The sequence below is a fragment of the Nannospalax galili genome, unplaced genomic scaffold (genome assembly GCF_000622305.1).
Source record: "Nannospalax galili isolate Female #2095 unplaced genomic scaffold, S.galili_v1.0 scaffold339, whole genome shotgun sequence".
Taxonomy (NCBI): Eukaryota; Metazoa; Chordata; class Mammalia; order Rodentia; family Spalacidae; genus Nannospalax; species Nannospalax galili.
Window position 1 is genome coordinate 495,504 of NW_008344185.1, and position 18,518 is coordinate 514,021.

General features: G+C 37.6%; 1 protein-coding gene across 1 annotated transcript in view; it reads right to left on the bottom strand.

Moving 5' to 3' along the window:
* Window positions 1-18,518, bottom strand: part of Map3k1 (mitogen-activated protein kinase kinase kinase 1) — a 71,075-nt gene that overhangs the window by 17,629 nt on the left and 34,928 nt on the right. The window contains exons 2-9 of the mRNA XM_008840380.3: window positions 13,190-13,340; window positions 10,049-10,249; window positions 8,258-8,458; window positions 7,538-7,654; window positions 7,024-7,172; window positions 2,582-2,703; window positions 1,891-1,972; window positions 1,474-1,657 (exon numbers count right to left, since the gene is read on the bottom strand). Coding sequence (XP_008838602.1) covers window positions 1,474-1,657; window positions 1,891-1,972; window positions 2,582-2,703; window positions 7,024-7,172; window positions 7,538-7,654; window positions 8,258-8,458; window positions 10,049-10,249; window positions 13,190-13,340 — 1,207 coding nt within the window. The remainder of the gene's footprint in view (window positions 1-1,473; window positions 1,658-1,890; window positions 1,973-2,581; window positions 2,704-7,023; window positions 7,173-7,537; window positions 7,655-8,257; window positions 8,459-10,048; window positions 10,250-13,189; window positions 13,341-18,518) is intronic.

The following is an 18,518-nucleotide window of genomic DNA, read 5'->3' on the forward strand; positions in this document are numbered from 1 at the left end:
GTAAATTAAGAACAGCATTGGAGTGGAGGTTTCAAAACAGAATTATTTCTCTTAAGAGATGATAGCAGCAGGCCAAAAGAATTTACTTGTTTTCATGCACAAAAAGGTTAAATAGATGGGACTACTGACAACAGGTTATAATGAAGAGAAGAAAAACAAAACAACTTAAGAAAAACATGCTTGTGTTCAAATCAGCGAAAGACAAAGATGTAGCCAAGTTAATATATGTGTTGCTATAGCCCTAGGCACCAGGCCCCAAAGCCTCAGAATGTCTCTCAAAGAAGAATAAATAGCATTGGCAACATGGGTCAATTAGGGAAAAGATAAGCTTAAGACTTAAGATGAGTATGTGAAAATTTATAATATTAGAGATGAAAAAAAAAACAATTTTTAGGAAATATGTATAGTTACAAAGAGACTACAAAGGAGAAGCAGTCTGTAAGAATAGTGAACTTCTTCCAATGACTTAGTTTTTATCCTCTTACATCATACTCTAAACTAAAGCACGACCCCAAAACAAAGCAGATGAAACTCTCTAAAGAAGAGAATCTGATAGCTCAAAATCAACTCAGTTCTCTGAGCACTCCTGGGAGAGAGTCTGCATTAAATATCATTCATAAATCAGATGAAAAGACGTGCTTATAAATTTTGTGGATTTTACTGGATTCAGGAGAGGGTTGTTAACACACCTGAGAGGAGAGAGTTCCAAAGCTGTAAACTAATGGTCACAAACAAAAAGGAAAAAAATCCTACAGCAGAGATCTTAGTGAGTTAATGCATGTGTTCACAAAGTTCACAGTATTCAGCAGAGTTTAACAGACTATCAATTATTATTTTACTTCACTACTATCTATTGGAAATAGTGGTTTTAGATCCACATTCTTAAAAGAACAGATCATTCAATAATTAAGAAAATGATTTTTTTTTTTTTGGTCTTTTTGAGACAAGGTCTGTAGCCTCAGCTGGCCTGGAACTCATTACGTAGACCAGGAATCACCAAAGCCTGTTAACCGAGGATGAAAAAGATTCAATTCGAGGAGGTGAAAGAAATCAAAGTACCTAATACAAGGTAAGTAAGTACTACATCGTTCTTTCTGACCCTCTCAGCAAGCACCCATTACATATATACCATCAGGAGACAGAAAGGAGAAACTGAGTTTAAATGGCAGCAAAAGAGAAACATGGCAGGAATGGGGATTAAAAAGTCAGCACTAAAGAGCTGTAATTTCTGGCCCTGAACAGTCTTTTATACGTGTTCATTCAGGAAGAGATATGCTGATATGTGAGACTACAAGAACTCTTTGAAGTTTAAAAAGTATTCACACCAAAAGCAAAGTTAAAATGTTTAACATGCTAGACCCACAATAGTGGTAAGCAAAACTATCTTCTTAAATTAGAAATAACCAAGGGTAGAGGATGAGCATGAGTTGACCTCTATGTTTCTCTAAGAACTGAACAACAAAAACTACTTACCTGAATCCATGGCTCAGCTAAGTCTTTATAAGCAGGAGGGATCTGCTGAGTTCCATAATGAGTAAGGTTGAAATTGCTTTCTTGATTCCTTCGTTGTGATCCGGCCAAAGCCTGCTGTTGTGTGGCTGGCTGCTGTGCAGCTCGTAGGGAGACAGGGGAATCCACAGGGCTTGACAACTCATGGCTAAAATGAAGAAGTAACAAAATGTGCTGAAAAATATTAACAGATCAAAATCGCTTTGTGGATATTTTTGTTCTTTGAGACATGGATTAGCAGCTCAGGCTAGGATTGAACTCATGATCCTCCTGCTTCAGCCTCCCAAAAGCTAGGACTATAAGCGTGAACTACCACATCCAGCTAGAGAACATTTGAAATTTTTATTCAACATAGAAAAATCAATAATTCAAAATTAGTACCTGTAGAAATCATGGGATCTCCACTTAGACCTACAAAGGGGACATATTAAAGGCTCTCTATTTCGTCTACATTCTTCTGCCCCTGAAAAATTTAAAGAAAAAAAAAATCTTACAAAAATGTCAATGCTTAACGTTAAAGTACTTCTGTTGCCACAACTATTCACAAAAGTTAGGGTAAGACTGATACGGCAGGAACATCACACAGTTTGATAGGATATTAATTTGAAAGTTGGCTAACACAACAGAGTAAATTATTCTGATGTCATACCTCTAACAAATGCTATTATTTTATCCGTCATGATAACATACACTTTGCTTACTACCTTTCTAAGTAAGTATTCTGCCCCACTTCATTTCCAGGCCAGCCTTGCTTTGATGTTTCACTCCCTGGAAAGCCTGCCCCAGGTCTGCCACCTCCTCCCTCCACATATATCTTCTAGGCTGGACGTTTTTAATATGGCTCTCCTTCCATTTCCACCTGAATCACACCATATACTGTATGGTTTTTTTTTTTGCTTACACAATCATCTCCCTATAGACCCTAAATTCCGTTTGTGGAAAATTTTATATAGGGTTTAGGATCAGACTTTCTTCTGCGCTCACCAATATTCCCACAAGCCATACAGCAATCCTAAATAAACTGAGTTAGAGTGTGACTGGGTTCACCACAGGGAGAGCAGCAGCCACCTACAGATGGACATGCAGTGGTGGTGCAGCTTATTTCTGCAGCCATCTTCACACACGGTCAGACTTTCCTCGTCCAGCATGCCCAATAAACAGATGGGACACATCTGCTCCTCTTCATCTTTTATGCTGTAAGGGAGGAGAAGCAAAAGTACTAAGCACAAGAGTATATAAGACATTAACTAGAAAATCTTGCTTAAGAGCATCATCTGTTAAGTATTTGGGGGGAGAGGGTACTTATTTCTTATTGATACACATTAATTTAAAATCCAGGTCCACCAAACTGCACTCATAGATTGTGGTTTTAAGTTAGGCGGTCCTTACTATAAATACAATATATCATGAACTACAATCTGAGAAAGAACATTTTTACCTTTGAAACTCAAGATCTCCTGTCACAGCCTCCTGAGAGCTGGGATTTCGTATACTACCCAGCCTGGCTGTTTCAGTTAAAATCCATTCATCCCTTGATGAACACATTATAGTGGCATACTGTTCTACTGAACAGATAGATTCTAACTATATATGTGTCTACTTACTGTTGACATTTTGTATGCTTCCTTATTTTTACATTTTAAGAAATCATTATAAATATTTCTGTGCCCACTTTTTTGATATTTCAAATTATTTTCAGAAGTTAAGTCATAGGGATACACAGCAGTGTGTAACAGACTGTAAAGGGAAATCAATCTGTAGCCTATTTTTATAATTATAAAGTTTTATGGGAACAGGGTCATGCCCATTTATTTTCACATTATCAATGACTACTTAAGGCTGTAAGAGCAAGTCTGAATAGTCACATCAGAGGTCCAATGGCCCACAAACATTTAAAGAAAAAGTTACCTATAATAATACATCATATCAATATCCATTAGAATTCTGCTCTAATATTTATATACCTATAATTCATATACAGTAATTGAGTTACATGTATGATACTGTATTATAACCTGAATAAGATTTCACTTACCAACATTTTTCCATGTCATTCAATAGTCTTCAAAAGTATAATTTTTAAAAAGTTATTTTTTATGTGTATGAGTATATTGCCTGCATGTAAGTGCAGCTGTGTCATGTAATGCCTACAGAGGTCGGAAGAGGGCACTGGATTCCCTAGAACTGAATGGTGGTTAGCTGCCATGTGGGTGCTGGGATTTGAACCCGGGTCTTCTGCAAGAACAGCCAATGCTCTTAACCACTGAGCCATCTCTCCAACCCCTCAAAAGTATCATTTTAATGGTTACATGACACATTCATAACATGGGCATACTTTTTCAGAGGAGGATGGGGAGACAGGATCCTACTGTGTATCCCAAGTTGGCCTGGAACTTGTTACAGAGCCCAAATGTCCTCAAACTCTCCATAGTCCTCCCTCAGCCTCTGGAGTACTAGGATTACATGCATGCACCTATGCCTGGCTATAACATGTGCATACTTTAATCAATCATTTGCTGTTAGTTATTTAAGTTTTTCCCAGTGTTTCCACTACACTACTATGAGAAACAGCTGCACATGAAACATACTTCAAAACTTGTACTTTCTCAAATGTACACGCTCTAGCTAGTACATGCACAATAGCAATATAGAGCAAGGGTTTTGAAGCATACCCTTTCAAGAATAGAACTGTCTCATTACAAAGTTCCTTTAATATTGTAAATAAACCTGACATGTATTTTCTTCTTCAAATTCTTTATGATGGAAGAAGTGCCAAGTTCAGTTTTCATCATTGTATCTTCATACATGTATTACACTTTGTTCTAATTCACCCCCCTCCCCACTGCCTTCCACCTGTTCTATTTGTTTAAAATTATTTTATTTTTGTTCTTCTTGATCTTTTTTTTTTTTTTTTTTTTTTAGTGAGCATTTTTCAAAAAGCTATTGGAAGCTGGGCATAGGGTACATGACTTTAATCCCAACACTTGGGAGGTACAGGCAGGTAGAACTCTTTGAGATCAAGGCCAGCCTTGTCTAGATAGCAAGTTCCAGGCCAGTTGGGGCTACAAGAGACCCTGTCTCAGAAAATAAAAAGTTATTAGGTTGACTAAACATGCTTGCCTCTTTAAACTCTTCTTTTGTGAATATTTCCTTCATGGCTTTGTTTATGTACTGAGGACATAGGTTCAACTTTGCCCTTTCACTTTTTGGGAAGGGTTTTCTGAACTGTTTTGTGTATTTCAATTTGTTTTAATTCTGTTTTTTATTCTTTTGAAACACCATTTGAAAGTTTTGGATTTCCAGATGAATGTCCTTTGGGTTTTTAAACTGACTTTAGTCTTTTCATAAAAAAAAATAATTACATGAAACAAAAACTTGTATAGTATAATATTAATAGGTGACAATTACAAGTTTTGTGCATCCCCCACCACCAATCCAAATAGAAACCCCAAATTATGACCAGCCCATATTAAGACGGTGTCTTGGCTCACCTTAGAAACTTTTAAGTTTTAGCTATCTTATCTGGTTTTAAACATTTTTCTTTCTTTCTTCAAATTCAGAAGCTACAGTCATGTTAATCCAAAGGAGAATGTACGTTTGGGTTAGGAAGCTTAATAAAACAAGCTCAACCTTTTTCATTCAGTTACTTAAGAAATAAAGGAGCACCAGGTATGGTGGTGCATGCCTTTAATCCCAGGACTTGGGAGGCAGAGGCAGGTGGATCTCTGTGAGTTCGAGGCCAGCCTGGTCTACATGGTAAGTTTCAGGCCAGCTGGGTTAAATGGAGACCCTGTCTTAAAAAGACCAAAAAAAAAAAAAAAAAAAAAAAAAAAATCAAAAACAAAAACAACAACAACAACAAAAAACCGAAAGAGAGAGATAAAAGGTAAGGGAAAAAAACCTGTTATGCTTTTACTCAAATGAGTTACACTACCTCTTCTGGCTTCATTCATTTCTAAGCCACCCACAAAATCTTAAAAAGTTTGCACACAACTGGAAAATTCTAGGATCTAAGGTCATTCCATTTCATTAAAAAAAAATTCCATAATTCCATAGATGAAAAGATCTGTCTCCTTTGCCCACTGGGCCCTTACCCATTCTTCATTAATTCTGAAGTAGTTACAATATTTAAAAGACTGATGGGATGAAGATGGGACATAACACTGAGACCAGTGCTTCTCAAACTGGGATGCCCAGGAACACAGGAGATACTGACTCTTTTCTGTAGTAATTAAACCATTTCATTTTTACACTGAAATGAGCAATACTATGGGACAAAAAGAAAATCCATTACATTGTATTAGAGATGTGCAAAAAATTCAGAGTTGTTATTTTAGTCTGCATTTCAGATCCTTGAGAGCTCATGAATCATCTTTTCAGCAGCTGGGCAATGGGAAGTTTGTGAAACACTGTGGATTTTAAGTAGTAACTGTGATAAACAACTACTGTACCTCTTGAAACATTTTATTTTGAATTTATTTTTATTTTATGTGTACAAGTGTTTGCCTGCATGCATGAAAGTGCACCCTTGTCGTTCAATGCCTATGGAGGCCAGAAGAGGGCAATGGATTCCCTGGAACTGGAGTTACAGACAATTGTTAACTGCTATGTGAGTGCCAGACCCAGATCCTCTCAGCAAGAGCAGCCAGTGCTCTTATGGCTGAGCCATTTCTTCAGCCCCAAGCTACTGTACCTCTTAATTACAACTGACCAGTTTGTTTTTTGAGAACCTTCTCATAGGTAAAAGTGTCTGTAAAAAGGATTTTCTGAAAATACCTATGAATCAAGTAGTAATGTTATAAGATATAAAAATCCTGGATTTGAAAGGGGTTTTGGAATATCACTTTGTCTTATACAGAATTTATTTATAAAAGAATCGCAGATGTTTCTTTCCATTTCATAGTGCCTCAGTTTTATCATCTGTATAACAGTGACAAAAATCTACCTACTAAGGATGCTGTAAGAATAGCATGAAATAACATGCCAGGTGCTTGGCAAAAGGTAATGGCTGATGGAGGGCGGCCACTCATTAATTTATACCTGCTACCTTTTTGGATTTAAAAAAATATATATTTATTATTTTAATGTATATGAGTGTATTGCCTGCATGTGTGTAAGTGCACCCGTGTCATGCAATGCCCATGGAGGACAGAAGAAGGTATCAGATCCCCTGGAACTGGAGTTACAGACGGTTGTTAGCCACCATGTGGGTGCTGGGAATCAAACCTGGGTCCTCTGAAAGAGCAGTTGGTGCTCTTAACCACTGAGCCATCTCTCCAACCCTGCTACCTGGATTTTTGTAAGGGGCATTACATTAATGCACCATTTCTAATTCTATAGTGTGGAGAACAAAATGTCTTCAGGTGACCTTAATATTCCTTACCCTTGACTTAAACATGAAGTAAAGACTTAATAATTATATAATTTTACAGCAATTTAATAAAATAAGAATCCATTCCTAAAGTTAAAAAGTAACAACACTAGATTAATGCTTAATTTCTCAGAAGTACTAACCTGTTTTCTGAACTAGATGTAGAAGTGCTAGATGATGACAATGTATGAGAATTTGACATGCGTGAAACAAACTTCTGGATGGTGTTACGAGATGGAGCTTTGATCCTTGAGCTACGCCTACTGTGATATTTCTGGAACAAACTCTCAACCTAACATTGGAAAAAGACAATGTCAATGATATTTATGGCATAATTATGCTTATGAAGAGATGAATTAATCATATTTAATTTGCACAAGTTTTTCACAAAGCAGATTTAAGAACTTCAAAATAAGAACAAAGTTTACTAGCAACAATTTTTTATGGCAGGCCAATGTTTACGCTTTCTACAGTTAAGAAGAAAACACATCACTCAATAAATTTTAAGAGAACCTTTAAAAGCATTAGGTATTTTTACACTCTCACATATTCAACATGATTACTGACTATTTAAGATTAGTGTTCTTAGAGAATTTTCAGGAGGCACTATAAAAATCTGTTGTCAATTTTACCCTAAAACATATATTCAAAAATTACCTCAAAATTTTTTAAGGTTTTTCTCCATAACATTGGGTCAGAAGGCTCTAGCTGGAACACCCGGAGCATAACAAATAACAGATGAATACAAAATGTTCCACGCCCACAGCTACAGTTCTGAAGAATTGAAAGAAAACCTATGGGTTAATAACCTGTGATTGCATTAGGACTTCTTTGTTTATTATGCTTTTATATTTCTAATTTCATTAAAATTTCTATTAATTCAGTCTTCATTTTTGTCATTATAAGAAAGGATACAGGTATTTCCATGAATTAAGCTATTTTCAATGAATTTGCTAAATAGATTAAATTTATTTTATTTAGGGTATTAAGTTTTAGTAAAAACCTCATATATACATAGCCTACAATATTTTTTAAACTCATTTTAATTTATTAAAGGGAATTAAAAACTTTACAAAGTTGAGAGCCAGGCACAGTGGTGCCTGCCTATAATTCCAGGACTTGGAAGGTCCGGGCAGGAGGATCACAATGAATTTGGGCCAGCCTAGGCTACAAAGTAAATTTGAAGCAAGCTGGGCTACACAGTGAAACCCAAAGGGAAGAAAAAAGAAACCTTTAGGGTTGGGATGCAGATTTGTGAGAGTGCTTCCCTACTGCACATGAAGTGTGCCTGCATTCAATCTCCAACCATAAAAAAGAAAGCAAAACAGTAACAGTGCACAATATACTAATAAAATACGAAACAATGTCAAATACTACCTGTGGCCCAATAAACACTCGGTATTTATTGTCTGGACTGTCTCCTCCAATCAGGAAAGAGTTGGGTCCTATTTGCTGCAGCAGGTACAGCCTGGCCCTCATCACTTTATTTACTCGGCGGTTTGTCTCCTCTGGGCTATATGGTGAGAAGCCATCTGGTGAAGGGGCTCTTCGGGGTGGTGTGATTCTGCCACTCTGAAACTTTACAACATTGCTTTCTATTAGGTAAGTTTCTTGCTTCTTGATAAAAATTAACATAAAAAACCCCCACATACCAGAGAACCATGTGGCAGATTATATTCTGGAAGAAAAAAATGCCTTGTTTCTAAGTATAATGAGCCAAGGTCAGGCAAGACTGTTATCTGACACACCCATATTAGAATTTCTAGAATCTCAGTTATTCCTATAAATGAAGAGAACTCTTTGGCTAAGAGACAACCATATGGCTATTTTACAAATTATAAATCTGAGTCCTCTGAAAAGTTTATGTAATCTCAAAAGCATAAAGAGTATAAACATCAGCTGGGTGTGGTTAAATCCAAAGTCTCAGAAGGAGCTGGACACGGTCATACACGCCTTTAATCCTAGCACTGGGGAGGCTGAGGCAGATGGATCTCTGTGAGCTCAAGGACTGTCTGATCTACATAGGGAATTCCAGGCCAGTCAGGGCTACATAGTGAGACCCTGCTTCAAAAAAAAAAGCAAAAACAACCCTCCCCCAAACCTAAAACAAAATAAAAGAATAAACATTATCATAAGCAAGCAAAATGCTATTTCAAGTGGTCAAAATTAAATATCTAATCTTCTGGCTTCTACTGAAGGCTTTATCAAATGTTTATCTGTGACTGGCAATTTTCTCAAGGCTATGCAATGCCTCCTAAGGTACTCTCTGTGAACTCTTCCTCAATTTAAACACCTCACTAGAGGCTGACAAAAACTCTCCTGTGGTCAGAGTAACATATATCACTCTCACCACACTACTCTGAATTTTATCAATGGTGGGGGGAACCCCCCCCCACAAACCCACTTGATATTTTCCTTTAAAAGGCTGTTTCATTTACCTCAGGGAAAATGTCTTACCTTAGGGAAAATGTCTGCTAAATAGCCAAGTCCAAATAGCCATACTTTGAAATAATAATGTTTGTTCCATGAAAACATAAGACTAGTTCAACTTGCAAATTCAACAACTGTTCCTTGAGACAATCACCATATTTTGGTCTATGGCAGAAGTGCATTATGCATGTGTCCCACTTTATCACACATCACAGAATACTAAGAAGGTACATATTTAGTAAGGGTTGAGACTTAAAAATTAAGTTTTATTTCTTGGAAAAAGGCATTCTTAAATCAAAGTAGTTCTTTTTTTCATGGACAACACACAGCAACAAATAGCGAAAATTCTATGACAGAATAATGGAGGAGGGGCAGGGGTTGATCAAAGTAAATGATACATATGTATGAAAACGCCAAAATGAAACCGGTTATTTTATACAATGAATAAAAAATGGGGAAAACCCAAAATTCTAACGTGGAAGCCTTAACTAGGTGAGAACACCAGCAGCTTTATCAATTATTAGTGCAGTGAAAGAGGCAGACAATATACCAGTTTAGTACAAAACCTGTTTTGACCTAATGGATTCCCAGAAAGCATCTCAGGGTTTGTTCTCCCCAGGCCCACAGCCTTTAGATCACACTGAAGACTCCTGCTCTAATGGATACCCAGGCAGCCTCTTTTGAATTATGAGTTTAAAAAACTGAGAAACGAACAAACTGATTCAAGTCTTAACTTACAGGCACAGGGGAGACACGTTTTCTTCTCACTCCTGGAGATTCTGACTTCACTGTGCGGCCTGATGGAGAGCTGCTGGGAGAGGGGCTGCGCCGCCCTTTCGAGGCTGACGAAGCAGAGCTCCCCTGGCCCTCTCCTTGAGGCTCAGCTGCAGTGTTGTTCATTTCAGACCCATCTCCTTTAACAGGGATTGGCTTCACCACCTGAATCAAAAGTAGTCCAATATTTTGATTACTTAAAAATCTACAAAGAAGTACACCTGAACGTCACAGAGTGAAATGAATTTGAGTTACCATAAAATGTTAATATAAATATACCAGATAACAGGCCAAATTTATTTGGTATTACTTTAAGCCACTAATGCTAAAGGCTATTCAGATAAATGTCAGTCATTTAGTACAATACTAAAGTTATTGTACACAATTTTATAAGTATTATTTGTTACCAGCTATTACAATCTCTATCTCATTTAATATTCAGAATCAACAACACAAGTTTGAAAACAAATGCAGAAAAATAAGTGCTTAGAACTTTGAGAGTTATTCAATGAAATCCAAGATTTTTTTTCCTTTCTATTCTGAAAAAAAAAAAATACAGGCAATAGAAATAGTAGTACTGAATATAATTTTAAGGAGCCATTAAAAAAAAAAAAAAAACACTGTTATTTTACAATAGTTTAGAGTTGTGGCCCAAGCTCAAGAAACTCAGAGAAGAGCCAAGAGTATAGCTCAGTGGTGCAGTGCTTGCCCAGCATGCATGAGGTTCTAAGTTCAAATTCCAATACCAGGACAAAAGAACAAGATTACATGGAACTGAAGAAACCCAGAGAAACTTTAAGCTTAAGAGCAATGTCTCAAATGAAAACACAGTTTATATGATCTGCTGTTATTACTAGCAGGTTTAAACACTAGGTCTCTCAGATCAAATCCGGTCATGAGCTGTATCCTCAGTACAGATGAAATATAACTTTTCAGGTCTTCCTCTGCTCTTCTTACAGTTCAGCCAGTCACTATACCCACACAGCACAACTTCACTTGAGGAAAACTTACCTACCTTTCAGGTTTTGTTAAAACCCTACCTTTCATAAAACTTCCTTTAACTCAGCCTACATTCTTTAAAAATTAATTTTTCAAGATTTATCTTTATTATTTTAAATCATGTGTAGTCTCTGTGTGCACAGGGATATGGGATGGGGGTGCATGTGCATGCAGGTGCTCAGGGAAGCCAGAGCTATGGGATCTCCTGGAGCTAGAGTTACAGGCAGTTGTGAGCCACTTGATGCAGGTGCTGAGAACTGAACTCAGGTCCTCTGCAAGGGTAGTGTGTGCTCTTAACCACTGAGCCATCTCTCTAGCCCCTGAAAATTTTTTTAAAATTACATTTATTTTCTTAAGGGCTGGAGGGATAGTGCAGCCATTAAAGGATAAGGCTAACATATTTTTCTTATTTGTGTGTGTGTATGTGTGTGTGTGTGTGTGTGTGTATCTGTTTGTGCAAAGATCATGGATTGTATGTGGAGGCCAGAGGACAACTTGCTCTGATCGTAAGGATCAAATCCAGGCCGTGAGACTTGGCAGCCAGGTGCCTTTACCCGCTGAGCCACCTCGCTGGTTCCAGCCTATCTACGTTCTTTATCTTTCCTCATTCCTTATTGTTCTTCTGCTTGCCCCACACAGTACCTATTCATAAAGTGCTTTGTGTTATTTCTTGCATTACTTTTATTCATTGTGATTAAGCCTTAAGTTCCCATCTGGAGATATTTTAATGTTTCAAGAAGGTTTTGAGGCAACTTAACAAAAATAAACAAAATCAGACCTCCCAAGTAGACAGTAAACTTCTTAAAGATAATTTGAAGTCTGTAAGCCATAAAATACAGGATGGGTAATTACGCTTAAGGACTATGTGCTATGTTTCTCATTCCACACATCTCTTCCCTCTCCCTCCTGTACTTAAGTATCTGGTCTTAGGAAACTGGACAATGTTAGTATGGTTGGTGTCACCACAAAACACTAGAATACCTCCAGTTCAAGGAGCTTAGCAAGCAGCATGCTCTAACTTCTGATGGCTTTGATTGCTCTAAAGTTCTTTACATTGACTGAGAAGAAATCTAGCACTCTTAACTGCTATCTTCTATAAGATGTTTCAATAGAATGTTCTAAGATAAGTCCTTGATTTTGCCACCCTGTCCCATGAATAAAATGGTGAAGGATCTCACCAGATGCCTCACAAGAGGGTGAAATGCAGAAACTTAGCTGGAAAGGGAAGGACTAGGACATCATGGTAACCAAAATGCTGGCAAAAAGAGGACAATCAGTTTTATTCTGTAGCACATGTACAACAGACTACAGACATTGAAGTAGAGGCCAGTTTGCTGCTAGTCCTCAACATAACTGAGCAGGTGATGACTGCTCAAAGACAGCTACTAACCAAATAAAATTATCAAGCATTTGAAGGTGGTTAATGTGTCTGACAACATTTATTTTTGTTTAGTTAATTTAAACTTAAGATAGGCCCAGGAAATGAAAAGGACTAGAAGGTCATGTGGCAGGGCTGTAGTTGGGCCCCAGTAGATGAGTCTTACACTACCATCTCTGCTTAAAAAGAAAAAAAACCACAAAGCATCAACAGACTGGTGATGGTAGGACAGCACTTCTTCCTTTGTGAGAATGCAGAAGCACCTTTCAAAATGCTCTTTCAAATGCTCTACACTTTTAGAGGATACTATGGCCCAGGACACACAGCCTTGCTTTTCCTGAGCTGGAAATCTAGGTATTCTTTTGAAAAACCCTATAAATTTTATCTTCAACCCTTGGGTCTATTTAATTTAATTTTCTCTACTTTCCTAGAAGATTTCTAGAAATAAGATTCTTAGACCTTATTAGAGATAAACTATCTAAAATAAATTGGAACCATTTACTTCAAAAATACAGTATGAAACTTTAAGAACAGCACAGATACTGACATTAGAGGGCAGTGTTGCTTTAAGTTTCTATAGCGACCTGTTTAACAAGCATAATTTTAATAGTGACTTATTCCAAGTGCCTAGAATATGAAGCATTAGAAATGAATAGAAAGCTACTTATACGGGGTTTCCCGTTCCCTCCTATGCTTTCTTCTTTAGAGCACGTGACCATGGCACTCACCACAGGCCCTCTCCTGTTTCTCCTTTCCAGCCACTCGTGCTTCCAGGCAGGCATACAGGTGGCCTTTAGTTTCTCCCTGATCATTCGTTCCTCTGGACGATCATCCATCTTGTGCAATCCTTTGAGAGTTTCTTTATTCTCCATCTCGCGACTAAAATTAAGGGAGAAATAAGGACATTTAGAAAGTTAAATAGGAGAAATGATGTCAAGAACAAGTAGAACAGCATGGCTTGGTTTCATACTTCGATTACATGTAACCAAAAAGATAGATGATAAGACCCACAAAAGACTGAGGTAAGGCATGAACGCACTGCAAACTGCATTACTGTGCTGCTGAGCCTGTACTGTAGATACTGCTGAATGCTGTCTGATACCATGAATCTTAATGTCTTAATGAAAAAGAAATGTTTTACTTAAATGTTGTAGGCTTACTAATAAGAGCAATGTAGACCTTTACACCAATTAGCTTCCCAAAGGAATCCTGAACATTAAACACTATGTTAACAAATACTAAAGACTGCTATGCTCCTGATTCCGCCACCCCAACATACATATATAAACAACACGTACTTAGGAAGTAGTTTACTACCCTTTATTGTGGGATTTCTAATTATTTATGTCAATATACCCAAAATCTTTTTGCTTATTTTCTAGATGAACTAAATGAATGAATGGATCTTCTATTATCTGAACTAATTTTTTTTTTTTTTGTCTTTTTGATGCAGGGTCTCCCTGTAGCCCCAGCTATCCTGGAACTCACTATGTAGACCAGGCTGGCCTTGAACTCAGAGAGATCTGCCTGCCTCTGCTTCCCAAGTGCTGGGACTACAGGCATGCGCCACCACGCCCAGATCCTGAACTAATTTTTTAGTCTAAATGACTGACTATATCTTCCTGGAGCAATGATTCTATGACAAAGCACTTGGGGTTCTTTATATCTAAAGAGAAACAATGTCCTGTTGCAAACATTTTGACCTTTGTTTTATGATAATGAAGAGCTAGCAGAATTAAAATAATCTTTAAGCTAAGAACCTTGGGGAATTAATCAAAGTTTAAAAAGTAAAGCACCATTCTCAGGAAAACCACTTATCACAAAATGTACTCATATCCATGTACCCACATGTCCACATTACATATATATACTGCACAGACTTCAAAGCATTAAAATTACTGTATTCTGGGAGAAGTCATAATTTCCAAAATACTTGGCTAACTTCAATAACTATTTTTGGAAAGTCAGTACAACTAGAGAATAATGATTTTTTCTACCCTGATAGGAAAGGGAAATGCTAGTGGAAATAGGAGAAACGACGACACTGAGCTACCTAAAAAGTCAACTCTAAACTCCTCTAGGAATTTTCCAGTTAATCACAACTCTGAAGGAGTATCTTTAGAGAATGAGCAAAACAAACAAAAAACAAAATATGAGAGGAAATATTCATCTGATTTCAATTAAGTACTAAAATTATGGAGGAGTGGGAACACTGTAAATACTGTGTCAGAATCTGGCCTAGATTTGTTTAAGAACACAAAGAGATAACATATGATTTGAATCTTGCATTAAGACCATATAGCAAAATATTCCTGTCACTCAGAAAAATTGTTACAAAGAAAAAGGGCATATAGGATGGAAAAGTTTCTTTTTAATGTTTATCTCATTTATTTAGAGGTATTTGACTAGTTTCATGCTGATTATATACTGTATTATTAAGACCTCATATTAATGTCAGAGGAAGAGAGAGAAAGAAGAAGAGAGGGGTAAAGGGAAAAGATAGGACAGAAGGGGGAGTAGGACTATGTGTGGCAACTTCCTTTGAACTGAAACATTCACTCCCTGAAGGAGGGTCTCTTAGGACTCAGGGACACTAAGTAAGTCTCAGGAAACAAACAGGCTTCTCAGGAAGCTTCTGAAACTCAGAAGACTCCCAAGGCCTTTCCCTTAGGTTATAGTAACAGTGGCTGGGAAGAGGAGATTCTCCCATCTGGCTAAGCTGCTTGCAAGTCTACAAGGTTAGGCAAGGGCTCAAGGCTGCCCTCTGCATCCTCGCCCTAACTCCTGTCTTGCAGGCCCACTCTCACTCCCGCATCTTTCCCCACCTCCAGAATTCCAGGGTTCTCCCTGCTCTGGGCTTTTCTGCACAGGCTATTTCCTACTCTGCTACTGTTCAGTAGATTAATTTCTACTCACTCTAGGTTTGCCTCAACTCTTCAGAGACCTTTTCAGTCTTAGGAGCTCCCAGTTTGTTTTACCAAAGCCACAGTGCTTTTCCTTCAAAGTGGTCACGCAATTTGCAAACATGCCTCCCTCCCTCACCAAATGCAAACTCCACTGGGGTAGTGAACTCCACATGTGGTCCACAGTGGATGCTAAGACACAGGTCAAATGAATGATCATAAACAACTTTAGCTGTCCTAAGGACCTTCCTACCTTTAACTTTTAATTATTCATGTTATTAAACATTTTTATGGTTCTAAAGTTAATGATTCAATTTGCAATTTATGCTACTGAGAGGATTTTTTCATTGTTCCAAAAGTAATCTGCAAATATAAGCTAAAGTGTTCTTTCTGGTTGTCTCATAATAATTATCTATCACTAATTCTAAAATGCATATTTTTACATTTTATTATCTGAAATTTGAGTGGCTTTTTACAATCAAAGGTTGGAATTTAATTGGTAACTTTTTCTTCATTGTATAATTTATGACCACTGGGATCTCAGAATCAACAAAATATATAGTAGATACTATTTTTTATGCCAGGGAGAAAGCAAACTCTATCAGTTTCTTTTATCTCTGAAATGGGAACCAAACTGTTAGAAGACAAATCTTTGTTAAATTATTGATTTACAATCCTAATCATCCATCCATCAGACAGATAGAGTTCCTATTTCTGTCAGACATCTGTGTGTATATGCAGCATGTTCATAGCAATAATTTGGCATCCAATTAACAGCTCAGCTACAGCAGAAAACAAGCTCCTTTTTAAAACCAAAGCTAATATAACCAGATACCCGCGAAGCCACAAGGACTTGAGACACCTCTAATGTGGGATGGTTAAACATTTGGGAAGAGTTAGGTGTATCAGACCTGTTATTACTTAGAAACATACTTATTTTAGCAAAGACAGTTTATTTATTTCTAACTCTTAAAGTTAACAGATTTTAGTAAAGCTAAAATGTAATTTTGGAAACCACCTTGAGACTTAAAAAAATAAAAGAATAAAGTTTTAGCCAGATAAATGTAAAATCTCAAGCACTGTTACAGATGAATCTTCACCACCTTCTCTTGTTTATTTAGGTGGGTATATGGGGTTTCTTTTTGCCTTCTTTTTTCTTAAACATTCCTCAGAAGGAATTTTAAACATATTTTATTTATTATTTTTATTTTATGTGTATAAGTGCATTGCTTGCATCTGTGTAAGTGCACCTGTGTGGTACAATGCTCACAGAGGTCAGATCCTTGGAACTGGAGCTACAGACAGTTGTTAGCCACCATGTGGTTGCTAGGAATCGAACCCAGGTCCTCTACAAGAGCAGTCAGTGCTCTTAACTGCTGAGCCATCTCTCCAGTACTCTTCAGAAGGAATTTAATGTTTGACCTAGAACTTGAAGGCCCCTCCTCAGTCTGAGGTTAGGTTTCTTATCCTAGATTCTTCCTACACCTACAGAATCTAGCTGCTAAAGCCATGTACTTCAATAGTCCCTCCTCAGGGGAGCCCCTCCTCAAGGGAGCCCCTCCTCAGGGGAGCTTGATGGTGTTCCCTTGCCTGGCCACCATGATGCCAGCCACTGCTAACTGTACTGCCCTGCTTGTATGGTCTCCCTGTGTTTTTGTAAGAGATCATTTTCTTCTAGGTCTGGGTCTAATCATCTTAGTAATAACTTCATCAGTTTCATAAACTAGGCCCTTTTCCTGGGGCATCTTACATGTTAATCATGCCCTGTTCTTATGGCATTAAGATGCTTCCTAAGTACACTAACATACTTGACAGCTGTCTGCATATAATTTTTATTCTTGCCAGGAAATACCCTTTGCCATCCTCACATGCTTTTGGTACAGAATTTCCTACCATCATTCTATGGTAGCTAGCTACTCCTTCCTAGAATGAAAAATACTCACTGTAATACAGAATAAAATTAAATATCTGTCTAAATCTCTGCCTTCCTCATTGCACTGGGAGAGCTTCCAGGTCAGGCTGCATTTTAATTATTTTCCTGTCGATAGCACCAAGCGTTCTAGACAGGTCACAAAAGTATCTGATATACTGCTCCTTTTAGGGAGTCAGAGGGCCTCCCCAGCAGTCACCTCCCCTTCTGAAGGTAGTGCCTGTTGCTTACTACTCCATGCTTTGTATGTCTGAACCCATTCTGTGGTCCATATTTGGCTTGTTCAAGAATATGTCTTGGTCCAAAGACACTCTATCCTAGATAGTATTGTACATCTGAGATCAACTCTCTGGGTATCTGAAAGTGAGATACATGGAAAGTGTCACTGAAGGAAGAAAGCACCGACATAGAGAAACAGACTGAAGATAATTGTAGATGCAAAGAGACAGAAATAAGGGAGAAGAGAGAACTTAGAAGGAAGCCGCAGCCAATGACGGAAAGGCAATAAAGTAAACCCAAGAGCTGTACTGGGTCCCATGACAGGCTATTAGACAATTAAAGTGTCCTTACTATGGCCCTGGGTAATAAACGAAAATTCTCTGGGGACCACATGCATTTTTTTCCTCAGTGAAGGAAACACCTTCACAGATTCTTTATTTTGGAGTGAAACATACCCTCACATACACTGTTCCCTGCAAACACTCTAAAGAGCTTAACTAGGACATTAGTTCTGCACAGCAAAGATACACATAGAAGGCTCTCAATATCACTCAGAATCCTACCAAATTTTGTTCTTTCTTTCTTAAATTAAAACTTTTTTCTTTTAAATTATGTGTATATGTATGTGTGTCTGTGCATTTGAGTGCATGTGCTTGCACATGGTGAACTTACATGCAAAACGTTCATATACATAAAAGTATAAATTAAAATTTTAAAAGGAAAAAAATAGATGCAGGAGGACAAACTCATGAAGGACTTCAATCCTTGTCTCCTATAGATGAAGAAAAGGAAACGAGTACTTACAAGTGCTTAGAATGTACTGATATGCACATGTGCAGATAGGAAACAACAAAATCTAAAACTATGTACTTCAATACTGGGAGAATTTTGCTTTCCAGTAATGTGCTTTTTATGAAGACAGACTATCATTGGCACCTACTAGCCTCTTCCTTGTTCTGAGCAAGAACCACTGGCAAGGGCAGGCCTTCCATCTTCATATCATGC